This window comes from Lampris incognitus, chromosome 16 (assembly GCF_029633865.1).
Source record: "Lampris incognitus isolate fLamInc1 chromosome 16, fLamInc1.hap2, whole genome shotgun sequence".
NCBI lineage: Eukaryota > Metazoa > Chordata > Actinopteri > Lampriformes > Lampridae > Lampris > Lampris incognitus.
Genome location: NC_079226.1, coordinates 21,962,916 through 21,983,958, shown reverse-complemented (window position 1 = coordinate 21,983,958; position 21,043 = coordinate 21,962,916). Strand labels below are relative to the sequence as shown.

The following is a 21,043-nucleotide window of genomic DNA, read 5'->3' as shown; positions in this document are numbered from 1 at the left end:
ACACACACACACACACACACACACACACACACACACACACACGGGCAATTTAGTATGACCGATTCACATGACCTACATGTCTTTGGACTGTGGGAGGAAACCAGAGCATCCGGAGGAAACCCATGCAGACACGGGGAGAACATGCAAACTCCACACAGAGGACAACCCAGGACGACCCCCAAGGTTGGACTACCCCGAGGCTTGAACCAAGGACCGTCTTGCTGTGAAGCGACCACGCTAACCACTGTGCCAACATGCCACCCCACTGCACCACTATGCCATACTTGTGCTTTTAAAATTCAGCATGGGAAGCACAGTAACTAGCTGAGTGGCTATAATCTTTTCCTAGTTGAGTAACTTCAAGATGACTTGAATGGCCTGAAGCAGTTCACAAAGGATGTTCATGCACTCAGGGCTATTCAAGTCATCTGGTGGAAATTCCTGTAATTTTTTCACATTGCAATATAAATCGCAGAGCAAATAGATATCACAAAATGAACTTCTGTGCAGCCCTACTCTCAAGCTATGTGTTGTCATGAATGTAATTCTACCTCGAAAGCGGTTATTTGTGATCTGTCCGAGAAACGGTGAACCGCATAATAGAATTGCGGAATTTGTCTTGTTTTGGGATATGAACTTCCATTTAGTTTGTGGTTGTAAACATTGCTATTTGTAGAACTTAATTCATCCTCTCCCCTGTGTGTGTGTGTGTGTGTGTGTGTGTGTGTGTGTGTGTGTGTGTGTGTGTGTGTGTGTGTGTGTGTGTGTGTGTGTGTGTGTGTGTGGAGCAGGGGTTGGGGGGGGGTGTATGTCTTTTAATTTACCCTACACAAAATGAGTTTCCAGATGTAGATAAGCTTGCTGATTAGATACTTGTGTTTGTAAGTGTGTCATTACACAACATCCCCACACACCCTACTGCTCCTGTGTCTCTGAACATTTACGGACATGCCATTATGATACCACTGCACCACATTAAAGGCCAGAGAGAAAAGGGGGATATTTCCAGGGTTTGGTTGGAGGTTGAGGTTTTCAGTCTGCTTAGTTCTTAGGTTTTCAAAATGGCCGCCCCTCCCTCTCCTCGGTGGGCAGGATCTGTCAGAGGCTTCCAGTGGTTGCAGTATCACTCCTATAGTGGTAACTTGTAGTGGTAGAGGGGTGTGGCTCTCTGGTGCCCAATAAGCTACCAATTTAACTATACGGTAATTCTGTTGCATTCAATTCTTTGCATTCATGTTTAGATCCAAATCTTTCTTTACCCACATGGATTGAATCGACACTGTCCTAATTCGCAGGAGTCATGGTATTGGGAAGGAATGTATTGCTCACATGTTTTAAGGGTCTGGCAGCAGTACTCATAAATGATACGATAAGTCCTGAACTATTTACTGAAGTCAAAATTTCAACATATTCACCTGGACCTGTCTTTATCTTTCACCCAATAGTGAACAGAGTATCTGCCAGGCGCGGGCCTCGGTGATGGTCTATGACGATGCCAGCAAGAAGTGGGTGCCCATTAAGCCAGGGCAGCAGGGCTTCAGCCGCATCAACATCTACCACAACACTGCCAACAACACCTTCAGAGTAGTGGGTGTCAAACTGCAGGACCAGCAGGTGAGAGATGATTTTCTTAAGGGTGGTTGTCAACCTTTTTTTTTTCTCCTTAAAGGAGGCTTTTCTCTCATGAAAACTTAAAACAAAAACAGGCCTTGGAAGTAATGGGAGACAAGAGGTTAGAGAGGCAGAAACTTCTGTCCAGATGCCATAGAGCCATTTGCTAAGGTGAAGCTAACCAGTGTCAAGAAGTGGAGGAGATGGTTTATACTGGTCTGCCTGCTCCTGGTTGCGACTGAGGGCAGATCTTGATATGTTGATTGATAAGTTCTGTCATTTCATTGTATTTCCTTATTTTTTTTTATATTTTCTCCACAAAATTTGAAGCGTGTTTCAATTTTTTATTTTTATTGTATGTATTTATTGGTTTTAGTTTTGTTATTTTCATTTGTTTCTTTATCCCATTCCATTTATCTGGTGTTTTTGTTGTTTTCTTTTTTCATTAGCTATATTTTATCTGTGATATAATGCTACGCATATTGCATTGTATTTTAATTTTATATTGCATTGTATTTTTGTATTTTAAAGTAACGGGGAGCGCAGAAGAGAGGTGAAGAAGAGAGTGCAGGCAGGGTGGAGTGGGTGGAGAAGAGTGTCAGGAGTGATTTGTGACAGAAGGGTACCAGCAAGACTTAAAGGGAAGGTTTACAAGATGGTAGTGAAACCAGCTGTTATATGGTTTGGAGACAGTGGCACTGACAAAAAGACAGGAGGCGGAGCTGGAGGTGGCAGAATTGAAGATGCTAAGAGTTTCACTGGGAGTGATGAAGAAGGACAGGATTAGGAACGAGTATATGAGAGGGACAGCTCAGGTTGGACAGTTTGGAGACAAAGCAAGAGAGGCTAGATTGAGATGGCTTGGACATGTGTGGAGGAGAGATGCTGGGTATATTGGGAGAAGGATGCTGAATATGGAGCTGCCAGGGAAGAGGAAAAGAGGAGGTTTATGGATGTGGTGAGGGAGGACATGGAGGTGGCTGGTGTGACAGAGGAAGATGCAGAGGACAGGAAGAGATGGAAACAGATGATCTGCTGTGGTGACTGACCCCTAATGGGAGCAGCCGAAAGTAGTAGTAGTAGATATTGCATTGTATTTTAATGTGCTGTATAAATACAATTTTGATTGAATGATTGATTAATTGAGTAATTTTCTTCCTTCTCTGCCCCTTGACTCCCACCCGCCCCCGCTCCCGCCTCCTTTTGTCTTCAAGGTGGTCATCAACTACTCCATTGTGAAAGGCCTGAAGTACAACCAGGCCACTCCAACCTTCCACCAGTGGCGCGATGCTCGCCAGGTCTACGGGTTGAACTTCGCCAGTAAGGAGGAGGCCACCACCTTCTCCAACGCCATGCTATTCGCCCTCAATGTCCTCAGCTCACCTGACGGCGGAGGTAATGCAAGATGGCCATCTTATTAGGTTTTAGGATTTTCTTTAATTTTATATTCAGCATTAACCAGTTTCAGTACTTTCTGTTTTTTACATGCTATTTTTGGAATACTCTTTTGATTGTTATGTAGTACATATCCCAGCAGATATTATGCTATATTACTTTTACATTGCCGCTGTTTTACTTGGAATCTCGAGGCCTTGACGGTATTGTTGTAGCTGACTTCCCAGAAGGGAGTGAAGCTTTTCTTTGACATTTTCTGAATGCCTGTGTCACATTTGATCTCTTAAACTCAGAGATGAACTCCTGCAGACTTTGGAGTTGGCTGGATTTGGAAACCATAGTTGGGAAATTTTTCCTAAGGTTTTGTTCTGGGCATGCTCTGTGTGGCTCCAGATGAGCAGATGCTTCATCTTAATTACCTTGCCCATCATTAAGTTTAAAATTTCTGACCATAAATGAGTCAATTTTGCACCTTTCAGTGACTTTTGAGTATTTGCTTTTGATTGAATAATAATAATCCTAGTTGATGTCAATGTGCCAGACTGAATCCATCAATGAATTGGAGTTGGCTTCTAATTCAACCTAGCTCTCTCAGCTGTCTAATCTGCCCTGTACTGTTGTGTTGGACTGTTAGGTCAACATAATAAGTCAAATCAGTTAAAATTCTCTCAGGTTGTCGGGGCTAGCACAGTTCTGTTGTTATCAGTCATTTACGCTACACCTTGTCATAACAGAGTTAAGAATATGTTTGTATGAGGATGTTGAGAAGGCCTGAGCAGATACTGTGTGTCTGTCTGCAATGTCCAGCACCCAGGTGCGGAGAGTACAGTTAAGCGTTACCAGCGTGATCTCAACTGAGCTCTACCACCTCCTAGTGGTGAATGATGCATACTACAGCAGGGCATTTTTCTCTTTTGTTGGTTCAACTTATAAAAGAAAACGTATAAACAACGTCAGGGCCAGTTGATTCCCATTTACTGAAGCTCTCTGATATATTTTATAGCTTAAAGCTGTTGTAAAATACTATTGTTGCAACACTACACACAAAAAAAAATATAACAGTGGAGACAGCACTGAAGGGGACATGTGATTTGTGAATAAGCAGCTTTTTAGGGTGTACATGGACACTATGAAATAAATATATTAGTAGCTTGACCTGTATTTGAAGCCTAACTCTGAGTTTATTAAATAGCTACCAAACCGCTCTGGTTACAAGCTACTTATAATTTGTGTGTGTGTGTGTTGGGGGGAGAGAGAGAGAGAGAGAGAGAGAGAGAGAGAGAGAGAGAGAGAGAGAGAGAGAGAGAGAGAGAGAGAGAGAGAGAGAGAGAGAGAGAGAGAGAGAGAGAGAGAGAGAGAGAGAGAGCGAGAGAGAGAGAGAATATGTGAGTGTGTATCCGGTGTCATCCCATTGGGTCCTTGTAGATTTCCTATTGGTGTGCAGCCCGGCGAAAATATCCCAGGGAGCCTCTCTGTCCTCCCTTAACGTGCTCATATGGTACTTCTCCTTTTTTTGGATGCATTTGGATTTGGGATCATGGGCCTCCGCACACAAACCAAAGGTGTCTCTGTCCTTGGACTACAGGGCTTTCCTGCATACGAAATCGACCTACATCGGCTTCTTTCACAAAGTTTGCATTTTTTTGTGTTTCTGCTGCTGCCAGGGTCCTTTGCAGGATAGCTTTGTGCCTCGCCTCATAGCAGACCAGACTGCTGGCTGATGGGCGACACAAGTTGTGAAATTTATATATTTGTCCACATATAATCTAGTTGTTGTAGTAAGCAGGCGGTAGCAGTGGTATTGTTAGGGACAGTGTGTCAGAGGAGGGTTTCTCACCATGTTGACTCCAGAGATTTCTCCGCATGTCTTCAGAAGGGTTTCTTCAGCCATCATCACCCTCAGTAAGTTATGCAGCAACCTTAAAAAAAAGTTTGGGGAAAAGTTTGTTTCTTGTTACCGACTCTAATCAGAATTAAACATAGTGCGCTATAGTAGTCATAATACCTGAAACTACCTTAAAATACAATGCAGGGATGTGTATCTCTGAGGTAAACCAGTATTATTATGGGCCTGCGTTTAAAATTACAAGAAGACTTATGGAAATTAGATTAGATACTGTTAAAAATAGCCACGTTTAGACAAAAAAAGAATTTGTCATATCTGGAGTAATTCTCACCAGGACCATTTGACTGAAGATGTGTTCATAGGAGCCCGCCTGTTCAAAACAACACACTAAGGATGAGAGAAAGAGAATCAGCATTGTGATGAAGACATGTTATTTCACAGTGAAGCTGACTCTGTGTGTGTGTGTGTGTGTGTGTGTGTGTGTGTGTGTGTGTGTGTGTGTGTGTGTGTGTGTGTGTGTGTGTGTGTGTGTGTGTGTGTGTGTGGTGGCTTCACTTCTAAGGGAGTTAGATAGTGATTGGTTAATCATTTGTGCCCGTGTGTGTGTTTGACAGCAAGTGAGAAAAAGAGACATCACGGGGTTGGTTTTTTTTTTGAGCATCCACCAAGAAAAAGCAGACATACACAGGCACACATCTACATGCACTAAAATACAGCTGCACACACACACATGCATGCACATGCACACACACACACACACACACACACACACACACACACACACACACACACACACACACACACACACACACACACACACATTGAATGCTGGACTTGTTTAGTCCCCTGAGCTCTAATACAGTTATGCAGGCCTGATCAGGCATGATCAGACCCTCTCCTCTCCTGGGCTTCTTCTTCTTTCTTCTTCTTTCTTCACCATAGCAACAGCCACATATGTCAGCAGCACAATAACACACACGCACATGCCGCATGGACACACAAGCAGCACAACAGCCTAATTATTTCCTTCACATCCTCCTCGTTAATATCCGCAGACAAGCTGTGAAGTGTTGATAATTACCTGGGTGTGTTTGAGGAGTTCATCACGGTTTGCATTGAGAAAGCTTCTATTGTTGAGGGTGTTGGCACAAGGCGTGCAATGATTGAATCAACGTATCTGCAAGTTGCATCATCGGCGAATGATCTAAACACCCTTAGATTTGTGTAAATTTGAAATTGCAAAACAGCTTCATGGTTGAGCGCTCATTTGAAGTTGCGTCTTCATATTTGTGAGAAATTGCTTAGAGCTAATTAATGTTTATGCAACAAAATCTTGCTGTGTATGCAAACAAATAAGATCAGAGTGCCATACTGGCACCAAAACTGAAGCCCCATATTTGCGAAGCCTCGAGCGGGAATAATGATCCAACATCGCTGGTCTACTTCCTTTGAGCATCTCACTCATTTTAAAGTGAATGGCAGAACTTTGTTGTTCAATGCTAAAAGCATAGGAAATATTTTGCTAAATTTAGTTTGTAGCTTTACCAGCAGAGCGGATGATGAGCTAACAGGCCAAGTTCAGAATGTCAGCGAGGGAGCAAAACAAGAAACCTCCCAGGCGGTTTTTTTCCCCTCCCATTCTGAATCAGCATTTGCAAAAGAAATTGGCCCAACAAATTGACTGAAGCAGGAGGAAACGCTGCAATGACATACAAGATTAGATTTACAGTAATCAGCCTCTCAGTCTAACCTTTGCATTAGATTAGATCATATCAGTCTAACCCTTGCAGAAGGCAACAATTTAGCATGCACCTCCACCCCATACACTATGAATCGTAGCGGTCCGTGTTCCAGTGCTATACACTGATAAAGTGGCATCGCTCTGACGCCACAGCCCTGCCTCATGTCACGTTGACTGCCCCCACTGCCCCCTTCCACCAACCCCATCCACTAGACACAGCAAACGGAAATATCACCCATGGGTGTTCTTGGTGTCATGGTGGGCATTGAATTTTAATAGCTGGTATTCTGGCTATGCTAGAAGTGGTCTCCCTGACGCGCCCCGTTAATAGCAAGCTCAGAATAGGGGCTCTAACTCAGTCACTCAGCAAGGGGCTGTTGTTGGTGCATTAGCACCTCTCTGCAGTTTAGTCAGGTTTTATATGTCAGATGTGGTCCTACTCTCCTTGCGTTAATAAGCACGGTACTAAATTTGTCATTTTGCCTAAAGATCCTAATTTTCCTGATGTTAATTCACAATCGAACACCAGCGCAATTGAACTCGGGGGTTCTTGGATCAAAGACATTTTTATGTGTCCAATGCAAATGGTAACATATGACTTTCTCATCATTCAAATTTTCAAGAAGGCCACTGAACACTTTGATTGCATATATTCTCAATGGAGATAACGGTACGCACCCAGCTTGGATATATTATCTTTGATATTTGCATTATAATTCATAAATGTTCCTCAATTTCTCCACTATATTCTCTGTGCTTTCTATTTATTTAATTCTGGCGGGTTTTACTTTGCTGTGGTTAATTGTTGGAATTCCTGCGGTTGGCATCACGTTGAGCTTATTAGATTATAAACTGAAGATAAACAGCTTTCTTGGCCTCCAGGCAGAGTCACAGTACCTCATATGATGCCTGCTGTGGTCTGCCCTTTTGCTAAACCCCACTTCTTCCACCCGTCACACCAGCTGCTTCATTTATAAGGCCGTAATAAGTTTACAGATCATTGTCAGATATTATTTGCTCTAACAATATTTACTACTGATCCCAGTACACATGTTCAAAGACTAGATTATTTAGTTGTTTCTCTAAACCTTTAACTTCAAATACACATGAATTGGGCGCCGAATATTGCAACTGGATTACACCCCATTCTGTATTTCATGTGTAAAAACAGCACTGCATACAGAGAGACAGAGAGAGACAGAGACAGAGACAGAGAGACAGACATTTACACAATTCATTACAGACCATTTAGAGTCCAGTGGTTTTCAAACTTTTTGTGCCCCAGCCACACCAAAGGGCAAGCTAAAATCTCAAGGCACACCTGAATTCATATCCATGTAAAATAACCTCTATAAACACGTTTTATCACTCATCACTCTGTAAACATTTATTTCTATTTACTGGTGCCAAATAACATTTGACAAACAACTATATTACTCATGAAATATTCATGAACAAAATAATTCAGGAATTCATTTGAAACTTTGTAACATTACATCAAAGCAGCAACACACCCATTGAAACCCGTCAGGTCACAAAATTAAAAAGGAGGTGGTGGAAGTGTAAAAAAGGGAGAGACAGAAGAGTGCGTGCGTGTATGCTTATGTGTGTGTGTGTGTGTGTGTGTGTGTGTGTGTGTGTGTGTGTGTGTGTGTGTGCGCGCGCGCGCGCGCGTGTGTACCAACCAACGGAGGAAACGAGCGCTAGCCAATCAGAGGCAGAGTTCCCAGAGTGTGTGTGTGGGGGGGGGGGTGAGGCGTCAGTCAGGACCTTTGATGTGTCACACTCTAATAATTCCCACCATCCAGCAACTGCACAAACAGACAAAACTGGTATTTACTTCGACAGGAAGTTTTTAAAATAATTTTTTGGGGCTATAAAACTTGCCTCTGTATTGAGAAATGAGTGTGTACAAAGTACTGATATAGTAAATTAAAAATTCATCCATAACTTTTTGTGTAGTTGTGTATTGCAGTAATAATGTATGGTCGTCACAAAATCCCAACAGCCCACGTGGACTTGCATCGCGGCACACCGTTTGGGACCCACTGACTATAATGTGATTATCAAGACCTGCAGTTGATGTCAAAACAAGAAACGCTATTTCATCACAAATGAAATACATTGTCGAATGCAACCTATTGAACAACATTACCGAGGTGCGTGTCTTGTGAACAATTTAACTGGTGAACAAGGCGGAGAGAGAGAGAAGAGAGGGAGGGGTAGAAAAAGCAGGTTGACCTCATCTTATCATCAGGGGATAATGGTATTATTTAAAGTAAGAAGATAGGAAAACACAGGGCGTGATTGTTTAAAAGGAGGAAGAAAGGGAGCCGGGGGGGGTCAACGATGGGGGCTGATAGTGATAGAGGTAGAGATAGCTGGAGGCATAACTAAGGAACACTCACTATAACATGAATGAGGAGAGAAAGGAAGGAGGAAAGAAGAGAGGAGCGGGTAACAGGGAAAGGGGTTGAGAGCAGATGATGAGCGGGAGATGGGGAAATAGTTTGGTAGAGGGGGAGGACAAGAGGAGAGTTTGGAGAAAGGGAGATTGGAGACAGGGAGAAGAGAGTGATCACCGGGGAGAAACAAAGAGAGAAAGAGGAGGGAGTTTAAAGGGGAGGCAGGGAGGACTGATTGCAGAGAGATGCCGTGTGATATGTGACATTTGACCTCGTATCAGTTTATAGCACGAACCATCTGTCAGTCAGAGGTCTGGGTGTTATTTCTGTTGTTGGGTCATATGTGGTCATACACACTCGCCTGCCTCTGACTTGACAGTGTGTGCACACAGTCCCGTCTGCACTGTTTTTATGAGGCTGTCTAGCAGTCATAGCCAGTGTTGAGAATAAATGTCATGTGATAGTCCACCAAGGTGATGTGTGAGAGCACACTGCTGTTCCCTTATCTCTGTTTTGACCGGCGGTAAGCCTGATGGCAGCCTCAGAAGGTGATAACATGTGTGAAGAAAGGTTATGCAGCGTTGCTCAGTACATCTCTATCGCCTCGCAAAGTTTTATAACCTCCAACTCATGAGACTAAGTGAAATGCTGGCAGCTGGTCTCGCATCAAATGCAGAAGTGTTTGTTGATGTGTGGGCCAAACACTGCCTTTTTTATGGTTTTATTATTGTATGCTTCCTTTTTTTATTTTTATTTTTTTATTGTATGCGTCTTTCAGGTCCAGTCGTCCAGCGCCAAAATGGGCCTTCCTCGGAGGACAGCGAGGCCCAAAGGAGGTGAGCCAATGTAGAATATTGAAAACAAAAACCCTGTCGGTTATCATTTAACTGATGAATTAAAAACATAACCCATCAGACAGTGAGATTTACAGCGATTTTAGAGCCCCTACAAAATGTTTTCAGTTGTAATAGAAGGCAGCCTCAAGTATCTTTTTTGCCTTTTCTTTCTGAAGCCAATGATAATATACCATTTTAATTTAACAAACTTGGGGTGTCCGGCTGGCTACCAACACGGGGATCAGCAGTTTGAACTCCCTGTGTTACTTCCAGCTTGGTCGGGCGTCCCTACAGACACAATTGTGTCTGCGGGTGGGAAGCCGGATGTGGGTATTTGTCCTGGTCGCTACACTAGCGCCTCCTCTGGTCGGTCGGGGTGCCTGTTTGGGGAGGAGGGGGAACTGGGGGGAATAGTGTGATCCTCCCACATGCTTACACAAGGAGCTTTGTTTACACATCATTAGGAAACATGAATGGAGAGTTGAAGCTACAACCTTTCATTTGGAGAGAATCTTTTTTTTTTAAATCTATTTGTAGTGCAAATCATGCCATATGTCGTCTCGGTACGTACCGCAGCCCTTTAGGTCTTATTCAGTGACGCTGTTATCTCGCAGAACAAACGTGGATTAAAGGACGTAATTAGAAGCTATGTACTGATCTTCCAATCTTTGACCTAATGTAATGTGACACGTCATTGATCCCCACCAGGATCCCCTTGCCTCCATCCTGGCAAGTCGGAGCATAGGAATAAAAGTGAGCTGTCCAGTTGATGTAGTATCTGGAACTTTTAGCCACCATTGCATCCAAGTGCAGTCATAATCAACTGTACCAGGAACAACCATTGGATGCAGACTTTCAAAGCAACGCAACACCACGCCAGCTAGGTTCACTGAACAGCCCTCCCGTCTGGTTGAAGGTGTGTTAATTAGTGAAATCAACTGATGAAGTGTTGAGTTGAAAAGAAACTCTGTTTACATGACTTTCCGACACTGGACTATCACTGCATTGGTGTTATCACTGTAAATAAAACAAAGAAAGTCAGATTATACATTAGACTTGATGAAGGGAAATAGGTATGTCAAAAGCCTTTTTTTTCCCCCCTTTTTCTCCCCAATTGTGTCCGGCCAATTACCCCACTCTTCCGAGCCGTCCTGGTCACTGCTCCACCTCCTCTGCCAATCCAGGAAGGGCTGCAGACTACCACATGCCTCCTCCCATGCATGTGGAGTCACCAGCTGCTTCTTTTCACCTCACAGTGAGGAGTTTTGCCAGGGGGACGTAGCCCGTGGCAGGATCACACTATTCCCCCTGTTCCCCCTCCTCCCCCCTGAACAGGCGCCCCAACCGACCAGAGGAGGCACTAGTGCACCAACCAGGACACATACCCACACCCTGCTTCCCACCCACAGATATGGGCAGTTGTGTCTGTAGGGACGCCTACAGACACCCCGCCCCAGGTAACACAGGGATTCGAACCAGCAATCGCCATGTTGGTAGGCAACGGAATAGACCGCCACACCACCTGGACACCCCAAAAGTCTTTCTTATACTGTTTTATTGAGGGTTTTGTTTTGTTTTGTTTTTTGTTTTGATGCATCTGTAGGATGATGGAGCAGCATCAGATGCAGGCGCACAAGGAAAGGGAGCGAAGAACGTCAGGATCAGGTGAGGCTTAAGCAAGCACATCCACACCCAGCCCCCCCCCCCACACACACACACACACACACATACTCTCAGCCTTTGGAGACAAAGGTGATGTGTTTTAACTGTGCAGCCTATGGTTTAGCTGCACAAATAGTATAACAACTTAGATAACAGCAAACTCTGTCAACAAAAATCCCACAGTACACTCAGGCTGACAGCCTTGCCAGGCAACAAAATATTTGCCCTGCTCACCAAGAAAGCAACTTATCATTGTTGTGTCAAAGACCGATGTTTGATGCTCCCACAATGTAAACGGATCATATCTCCGATAAACTGGATCCCATAATGCCACATCCCTGTGGTAATACCCCACAAACCAAATCCAACCACGATAGCTCCTAGCGCTGAGCAAGGCTTACCAGTGTTTTATGTCCATCCCTTTTACCCACCCTAGTTTCAACCACTGTTCCCCAGTCTGTGTGCACTTATGCTTGTTTATCCCTGCACATATATAAATGTCCAATTCTACCCTTTAAACACACATACCAGTTCAGACTTATTCCCTCCTTTTTTTCCCCATCAGTGGAGAAACCGTATCAGTATCCCCCCTGTCCCTGCAACATGCTCTACTGCCATCTTTCTCTTCCAGCTACTGTTGGGGCGGGAAATGCCACTCACTTTCCGACCATGGCTCAGTCATGTTGCATTTTACTGCTTCTTCGTTTTACGATGTTTTTAATTCTTTCTTATTTGCTATTGGCTTCTGTTTGAATTGCTCCTGATTTCTCATCTTTACTTGCTCGTTTGCTCTGTTGGTTGCTTTTCATTCTTCTCACGTTTTTCTCTTTCTTTTTTCCTTTGTTTGTCGCCCTCCTCCGTCCTCCTCTTCGTCTGTATCTGCTCTTGCTCTTTCTTCTCTCTGCCTTCCTTTATCAATCTATCAATCTATCTATCTATCTATCTATCTATCTATCTATCTATCTATCTATCTATCTATCGATCTATCGATCTGTCTATCTGTCTATCTGTCTTCTCTCTCTGTCCGTCACAGTCGTTTCCACTCTCCAATATAAAGTCTCCACCCCTCCCATCCACCCTGATACTCCTCCTGAGTACAGACAGTACAGAGCTAGTACTCTGCCGCCCTCCTATGTCCGTGTGGCCTCCTCCTCCCCCCCTTCCTCTGCCACCTCCTCCCCCTCTCAGGAGAGAGAGGCTGGGGCTGCTAGGGACAAGGCTCAGCTCTCTTCCCAGCTTTCCACCTCCCTAGCCTCGGCTTTCTCCCCAGTCCAGACTGGAGTGACAACCCAGGGCCGACAGGTCCGTCAGATACCCCTGTCCCCTCCCACCACTGCCCGCCACCTTCACCATCAACATCAGCATCAACATCAACAACAACAACACCAACATGACATTGTGCTGCCCCCTAAACATGGCACCTGGTCTGCCTCCCATATGGCCCACATGTATGGCCAGATGCCCCCGTCCTCTTCTCCCCCAGTTATGATGGCCATGCCCGTGAAGCAGGGCTTGCCTCCACAGCCTGTCCTCCCCGTGGCTCTCCCGCTTCCACCCCTGAACTCTAGGGTAAAGCCTCCTCCCCTAGACCCAAGCATTGCCACAGCCCCTCATCATTATCCCCAGAACCAGCCCCACCCTCAAACCAATGGCCAGACAGAAGACTACTACTCCCCTCATTCCTACCACCTGCCAATGACCCCACAGTACTGTGAGGCCATCCCCCTGCCTCCTCTGATAGGTCAAATGGCCCCAGGTCCTGCCCCCAGCCAGCCTCAGGTCCCATCCACCTTCCACCCTCAGCAGCAGCAGCAGCCGCATCAACACCAGGTGTACCAGCAACAAGCCCCGCCCCCCTCCTCCTCCTCCTCCTCCTCACCCCCCTCTTACACTGCCGTGTCTGATGGGGGCTCACCCAAGAAGACCCCTTCCCCTGTCCCTCAGCAGGGCCACATGGCCAACAGCAGTAAGTATGAGGAGGAGAGAGGAGGAAGGGATTATCTCTGCAGAGGGATGTAATTGTGTGTGTGTGTGTGTGTGTGTGTGTGTGTGTGTGTGTGTGTGTGTGTGTGTGTGTGTGTGTGTGTGTGTGTGTGTGTGTGTGTGTGTGTATGTGCGTGTGTGTGTGCGCATTTGGTGTTTTTGTGTCTGTATGTGTGCATGTGGTCATGAATGTATTTTGTCTTAGTTGTACTACATTTTACACATCACACAGTACAAGAGTATGAAAAACAGGCTATACCCCCCATGCATATATCATCCCTGTAAAGTGAAATACCCTACATCACCACTTACCACTGACACAATTGTAACTCCTTTGAGCAGTTAGCCAACCATTGGTTTTTAATCAATTAAATAGTATCACTTTCTTCATAAGTTGGCACTGATGTGGTCGTAAGCAAGACACGTACTTTCCAATTGGTCCATTAGAGCTGCTCAGTGCTCCAAAAGACAGGCTTTTTTACACTGACTGGGAAGTTCCCAGGTGTGAATGTACATTTGTTGTGCACCTGTGTGAGTACAAAGCATGGCATTGTATAAGTGCTTGGCCAACCAACCCTGGGTCAAAAGGTCAGTCAAGTCATCTAACTTTTTTTTTAGACTTTGATCAGGTCTCTTAATTTTGCCCAACCCCCAGGTCCCCCTGTCTCTGCAGGTCACCCGTCCTCAATGCTTTCCGTGGCCCCCGCACAGGTCCCAGCCCCGGCACCTATGGCTGGGCCTCCAGCACCGCCACCTCCACCAGGACCCCCACCCCCGATTGCAGTCCCCCCACCTGTGCCCCCTCCACTCCCCACTGGTGGTGGGTCTCCGGGTGGGCCTCCCGGGATTCAGCAACAGCCCTCAGGACTGGCTGCTGCATTGGCTGGAGCCAAACTCCGCAAAGTACAGAGGGTGAATGTCCCCAATTAAAATCTCACTTCTAGTGTATTCTCCAAACTATTTTTTTAGTTTAGTTTTGTGAAGGAAAAAGGACAGAAAGGGTTGCATACATAATACATAAAGAGATCCCGATGTAAAAATAAAAAGCCTCTGCTGCAAGAAGTCTTAATCTGGCCCACATCACAGGAGGTCACACATGGTTTAGTGCAGCTACAAACTACTCAAAAATACACATGTCTCATTGTAATCCCAATCTATTATTTGATTTGTTCCTCAGGATGAGAGTAGTCCTCCCGGGTCTTCCAAGAGTGACTCCAACCGGTCCAGCGGTGGCAGTGGTGGTGGTGGAGAGGGACTGATGCAGGAGATGAATGCTTTGCTGGCTCGCAGGTAAAACAGCCACACCTGATCCTTGCTGGATCGGCTCCTGACCTGGATTCCTCCTTCCCCTCATTATTGACTCAACAAAACACATTTCAGTAGGGTGTTACTCAGACAAGCCATAGGAAAATGGACACCGGTGGACCAAACCATAACAAAGTTGTAGCGACGAATAGCCACAATATGCTTATGCTCTCATTATAAATTTGGGGCACCGCCTATGACATCTTTGCTTCAGAGAAACACACAGACAACAACTTTCAATGATAGAGACATTTATAGCTAAATGTGTACCAACAATAAAATAATTGAGTAAATGGATAAATGAAAGAAAAAATGAAAATCAGAATTAGAATCAACTAGGTGAATGGAATAACAACAAACAGAGCCTATCACTCAGTTGGTGATGGTATCAGAGGATATGTGATTTTCAGAAATACCAGAAAGGGCAGGACGCTATGTACAAAAAAAAAATCAACTCTTGTCAAAGGCAGCAGAAGTGACTCGAGGCTACTTGAAATGAAACATCACTGTAGAGATGACTTGGCCCGGCTGGAGGCCACTTGTAGACAATGCAGGCTTATTCCCGATGTCCATGCGAGAATGAACCCACACAGGAGTCATGGTTGCCTGGCAATGATGTCCGACTGCGGCGGTTCTCAGCTGATGTCCCGCTACGGGTTATATGTAGTGTACCCTGGGCAGAACTGACTGGGTTTTCCTTGGTGAAAGTCAGATGTTGGAAGTCGATGAAGTCTTTGCTGTGTCTGCTAAACTGAATTTAACTGATCCAATTGTGTTATTGACTTTTTTCTTTAAATGGCTTCTACGTATTTTGCACAACACTGTAATGGAAAACCGCTGAGAGATTACACATTTTTGTTTTCAAGGTTATTTTATATTTTCTTTTTTAAACATTAAGAATGCAATTGGTTCTTGTCTGACTTCTTTTCTGCCTGTCAAGCATTTACCAATTTAATCTCACCACCAATTCTTTGTGTGTACCACTTTACTCATATCTACAATTCCTGCTTTCATAGACGGAAAGCCTCGGAGAAACCTGACGAGGTAAGTACACATGGTACTGATGTAATTGTTTATATTTGTCTATGTGGTCAAATGCTGTCTCATCATTCCAGTGTTTAGTATAACATATTTGGTTTAACAAGATTAAATCTCCGATAATTTTAAAGATTTTACATCTCTGGAAACCCTTAAGATGATTTTATATATTTCTTGTATTTATGATTATTTTTTCTCGTACAGGATGACTCCAGTGGTCGGGGGCCAGGCCAGCAGAACTCCACAGGTACAAAAAACCCTTTTCGCTCCAGAACAGTATTGTGTTAATGCATGTTGTAAAAGAAATACATTTTGAGCAATAGGATATTATAAAATCTATCTCCTCCTCTCCCCCACCACCAGATGCTGTGAAGAAGCCATGGGAACGATCTAACTCGGCAGAAAAGTCCTCACTGGTCTCAAGGTCTGTAGGAAAGTAAAGGGGTGTGGAGGAGTTAAGGACAGTTCAATACCTGTAAGAGATGTGGACCTGTAAGAGATGTAGGAAACCTCCAGCATTAAACTTGAGTAATTCACAGATAAATCACATCCTATATACTGCTTTAAGTTGGATCTGTAACAACATGAAGATAGTTGTGATAGGACAGGAGGAAGAAAGGGAAACAGTACAACCTAAACCATTAGTGTTATTGTTCCACAAAAACCCTTCTTTTTACTAATTGTTTTTTGGCTGGACCAGCTGGGCCAGCCCTATAACTGCGAATGTTTACGAGTTGTGCGTTATTTTTTTCTCATCTGCATTCCATGAAGACCCACCGCTACTCTGCCTCTGATTAGCTAACCCTAACCAACGGAGGAAATGAGTACAAGTACTAACCAATCAGAGGTGGAGTAGGGGCGGTCTTTGTGGAATGCAGGTGGGGAAATACAAGGTGTTAGGGACCATGTTAGAGTGATTGAGAGAACAAGTTACAGGATTAGGCCGTTGGATCAAGTTAGCAACAGTGTCATTGGTAAACATGGAAGTGGGAGTTTCTCTGTTGGCAGTTATCCTTCAACAAACGGACTATATTGTTGCTCATGGATACTACAGAAACGCTAAGAACTGAATATTTTGCTGCCCTTTCCTCATCCGATTGCACACTGTAACAGTCCAACTTAGAGCAGACTGGGAGAGAAAACAGTTCTCCATGTGCCGAGAGGCATGAGGGAGCGCGCACATTTAAAGCGCCCCAAATATCGATCACTGAGTGAAGAGACATTTGCAGATAGAAACAGATGAAATGGGAAGGGGAGTTAACATAATTAGAATAGTTATAATTACAAATAAGAATCGCAGTTCTGAGGTTTTCCATTTCAGGAAACTCAGAATTGCATCTCTGCTCTTCGCAGATGATGTGATTTTGTTGGCTTCATCAGAACGCGACCTCCAGCATGCACTGGGGTGGTTTGCAGCTGAGTGTGAAATGGCCGGGATGAGAGTCAGCACCACCAAGTCTGAGGCCATGCTTCTCTACCGGAAAATGGTGGTTTGCTCCCTCTGGGTTGGGGATGAGTTGTCGCCTCAAGTGAAGTAGTTCAATTATCTCGGGGTTTTGTTCACGATTGAGGGTAGGATGGAGCGGGAGATTGACAGGCGGATTGGTACAGCATCAGCAGGAATGCAGACGTTGTACCAGACTGTTGTGATGAAGAGGGAGCTGAGCCGGGAAGCAAAGTCAATCTTCATTCCAACCCTCACCTATGGTCATGAGCTTTGGGTAGTGACCGAAAAGGTGAGATCACGGATACAAGCGGCTGAAACAAGTTTCCTCCGTAGGGTGTCTGGGCTCAGCCTTAGAGATAGGGTGAGGAGCTCGGACATCCGGAGGGAGCTCGGAGTAGAGCCGCTGCTCCTTTGTGTCGAAAGGAGCCAGTTGAGGTGGTTCGGGCGTCTGATTAAGATGCCTCCTGGGAGCCTTCCTTTGGAGGATTTCCAGGCACGTCCAACTGGGAGGGGTCCCCGGGGTAGACCCAGAACTTGCTGGAGGGACTACATGTCCAATCTGGCCTGGAAACATCTTAGGATCCCCCAGGAGGAGCTGGAGGGTGTTGTTGGGGAGAGGGCTGTCTGGAGTACCCTGTTTAGCTTGACCCCAGAGAAGTGGCTGATGATGAGATGAGATAATTACAATTAAGCTCTATTTCAAATCAAACATCCCAAGATATGATTGTAAAGTATTATTCTTGCAACTGCATTTATAACCTTTTTTTTATAATACACTTTAACAAAAAATATTACTGGGACCACAACAGAAAATTGCAGATGAGCATTTAATATCCATCATAGACACTACCACTGACTAACCCTGTGACAAATTGGCCACATTTTCGAACATTGACCACACACAGCCCAGCCATTTGTGCCTAGTCTTGTTTCTTCAGTATGTAAAAATTCCTTATTGCCATTGAATAGCCAGTTAACACGCATACTGTCATGCTGGTGTAATCTGCAGAAAGTGACTCACCTGGCTTCATAATAAATGCCTTTTATCTTGTTTTTTTTTCTTTCTGTTGCAGAGTCAGACCAATTGGAAGCTCCAGTGAGGCGGATACAGAATTTGACAGAATGAAGCAGGTTGGAAGGCTTACTTCACTTCTGCAATATGGCGATTTTATATAATTTAAAAAGACTGTTATACAGCATCTCAGACTGCATAAATTGCCAAGAGATTATATACTGCTGGTGACATTAAAAGGACGTTAACATCTTGTTCTGTTTTGCAGGAAATCCTAGATGAAGTTGTACGTGAATTGCATAAAGTGAAAGATGAGATCATTAATGGTAGGTAACACAAGCTATTGCCATTCGTTCTCGTATCTAGTGGTGTAAAACATGAGGGTGTAGTAATTCACACACAAATGAGGTTCTACACCTCATTAGCATAATAAAATAGGCTTGATCCTGTTAAAATTATGAAGTAATGAATCTTGAGTTGACACCATTAGTCTGTTACAGTAATTCACTTTTTCTCATTGTGGGTGGAGAGTGTCTTTCTTCTCGAGCTCGGCTGTGCATAGTTGATTCTATTCTCTAACGTGCTGCCTTTTCTTGTAGCCATTAGACAAGAAATTGGAAGAATCAGTACGTCCTAATCTCATCCGAGCAACAATAGGAGGAGTAGAGCAAAGGGAGGAACTGGAAGAGGATGGACATGCAGATGCACAGACATGAGGACCCAGGAATGTTCTCTCAACATTTCTGTCACCTCTCATGAATACACTGCCTTCGATGCAAAGTTGCAGAAATGTTGTGCCAACATTTTGAGTCTGCTGGACAGCAAAACGAAAGGAAGAATACAAAAGGACAGTTGTAATGAAGGAAAAAGAACAGAAAAAGAAAGAAGAGAAAAGGGAAGAAGGAGAGAGAAATGAAGAAGAAGACACGGATTAACTGGACCGAGCATGTAAAGTATGGACATGGACAAAACTATGAATATTGTGATGGATGGACGCTCTTGCTGAGTTTGGTGTTGTGGTCCTCTCTGTGCACCTATAGACTCAGTCAGCCCGGTGTTGCAACTCTTTGTTCTCTGTTCAGTTCAAGTCTTAAAAAGATTAAGAAAATATTTTCGTTTTCTAAGTTTTTACTGTTTTATTATTTAAAAACTGGTGATAATGATGCTATTGACGACAGTGATTATTTTATTAATATTACGGAAGGAGAAAGGAAACTTGCACACCATTTATGTCAGCCTTTTATATTTTCTATTGTTATTTTCGTTTGGTTTAATCCCCTGATATTTTAATGATTACAAGCACAATAAGGGCAAATGTGGTGCTGCAGACTCGCCTGCCATTAAATGGGTTATTCGAGAAAAAAAAAAGAAAAAAAAGGCTTTTCATGGCCTTGTTCATGCAGGTGTTGTGCATTTAACTTTTTTTTTCCTGCTGAAATGTCTGGACATATTGCTTATTTCAATGATCAGATGAGGATTAGCTACATGAGGTACCCCTTTCCTCCTCCTCCGAGGCACAGTATATGACTACAGAGCAGTTGAAGACCAATCAAACGAATAATACAAAAGGCGTGCTTTACAACTCCAGTGTGATTGAGGCAACCCTCTCTACCCATCCAGATGTATCAGAAGACACGAGTCCTTGGGGATCATTCACAAAACAGGTCCATAACTGTAAATGTGCCACCTTTTTTTTTTTTTTGCCTAGATATAAAACAGTGTAGTTATAACCATTAGTCATCCTATGCTTTGTGAACCTCCCAAGTATGCATGAAACCCTCTCTCTATAAATTAGTTTTCCATTCGGTTTATAAAAAAAAAAACACGAGGAAAAAAGTATAATAAACGGTGGTACGTTTACCATAGTGGTTTGTTTCCATGAAGCCCCCCCTCCCAATATGAGCAGGTTGAACGCGAAAATGGTAATCTATGTGAAAAATATAATGGGTTGCTCTTGCAACATGCGAATCTTACATGTGCAGGAAGATTTTGGTATGTGATGATAGCTGGCTAAATGTTTCTTTACAGGGAGGATTTGGTTGAATATTGGTTGTTATATTCTATCAGCTTGCAACTACGTTCTGATTTAAAAGCTGGAAGTGCATTCACTCAAACAAAGAACAATATACCTGTCAATCATCCCGATGTCCTGCTTTGTTTCTTCCCGTTTGTCATCTCCAATAACTTGCCCTTGCTTTTTGTTGTGTGAAACCTCAAAGTTAATTTCACTTTCAAGGCATCTATGATGGGAGGGGGAGAAAAACAAAACAATCAATCACTGTGAGAAAGGTACAACAGGGGCGTCTGGGTGGCGTGGCGGTCTATTCCATTGCCTGCCAACACGGGGATCACCGGTTCGAATCCCTGTGTTACCTCTGGCTTAGTCAGGGGTCCCTACAGACACAATTGGCCGTGTCTGCGGGTGGGAAGCCGGATGTAGGTATGTGTCCTGGTCTCTGCAGTAGCGCCTCCTCTGGTCGGTCAGGGTGCCCGTCCGGGGGGGAGGGGTTAACTGAGGGCAGGCACTGACTGGGGGGGATAGCGTGATCCTCCCATGTGCTACGTCCCCCCTGGTGAAACTCCTCACTGTCAGGTGAAAAGAAGCAGCTGGCTGGGGCATCCGGGTAGCGTAGCGGTCTATTCCGTTGTCTACCAACACGGGGATCGCCGGTTCGAATCCCCATGTTACCTCTGGTGTGGTCAGGCGTCCCTACAGACACAATTGGCCGTGTCTGCAGGTGGGAAGCCGGATGTGGGTATGT

General features: G+C 44.3%; 1 protein-coding gene across 3 annotated transcripts; it reads left to right on the top strand.

Moving 5' to 3' along the window:
- Positions 1 to 1,449: 1,449 nt before the first annotated feature.
- Positions 1,450 to 20,420, top strand: evla (Enah/Vasp-like a). 3 transcript variants are annotated; one of them, XM_056295901.1, is made up of 13 exons: positions 1,450 to 1,614; positions 2,826 to 3,006; positions 9,777 to 9,834; positions 11,438 to 11,499; positions 12,530 to 13,462; positions 14,135 to 14,391; positions 14,657 to 14,769; positions 15,801 to 15,828; positions 16,027 to 16,069; positions 16,186 to 16,246; positions 18,343 to 18,400; positions 18,550 to 18,607; positions 18,881 to 20,420. In XM_056295901.1, the coding sequence occupies exons 1-13, from the start codon at positions 1,480 to 1,482 to the stop codon at positions 18,916 to 18,918; spliced, it is 2,025 nt and encodes a 674-aa protein (XP_056151876.1). In that variant the 5' UTR covers positions 1,450 to 1,479; the 3' UTR covers positions 18,919 to 20,420. The 3 variants fall into 3 exon arrangements, with proteins under 3 accessions (XP_056151876.1, XP_056151878.1, XP_056151877.1); XM_056295903.1 differs by lacking the exon at positions 12,530 to 13,462; XM_056295902.1 differs by lacking the exon at positions 12,530 to 13,462 and having other exon boundaries at positions 1,462 to 1,614; positions 14,153 to 14,391.
- Positions 20,421 to 21,043: the final 623 nt, after the last annotated feature.

Bases quoted from the DNA above. Each gene is read 5' to 3' on its own strand.
- evla (XM_056295901.1), top strand. From the start codon at position 1,480: ATGGTCTATGACGATGCCAGCAAGAAGTGGGTGCCCATTAAGCCAGGG. The intron at 3,007-9,776 runs GTAATGCAAGAT...TGCGTCTTTCAG, and splicing joins CAGCTCACCTGACGGCGGAG to GTCCAGTCGTCCAGCGCCAA. The intron at 16,070-16,185 runs GTACAAAAAACC...CCCCACCACCAG, and splicing joins AGGCCAGCAGAACTCCACAG to ATGCTGTGAAGAAGCCATGG.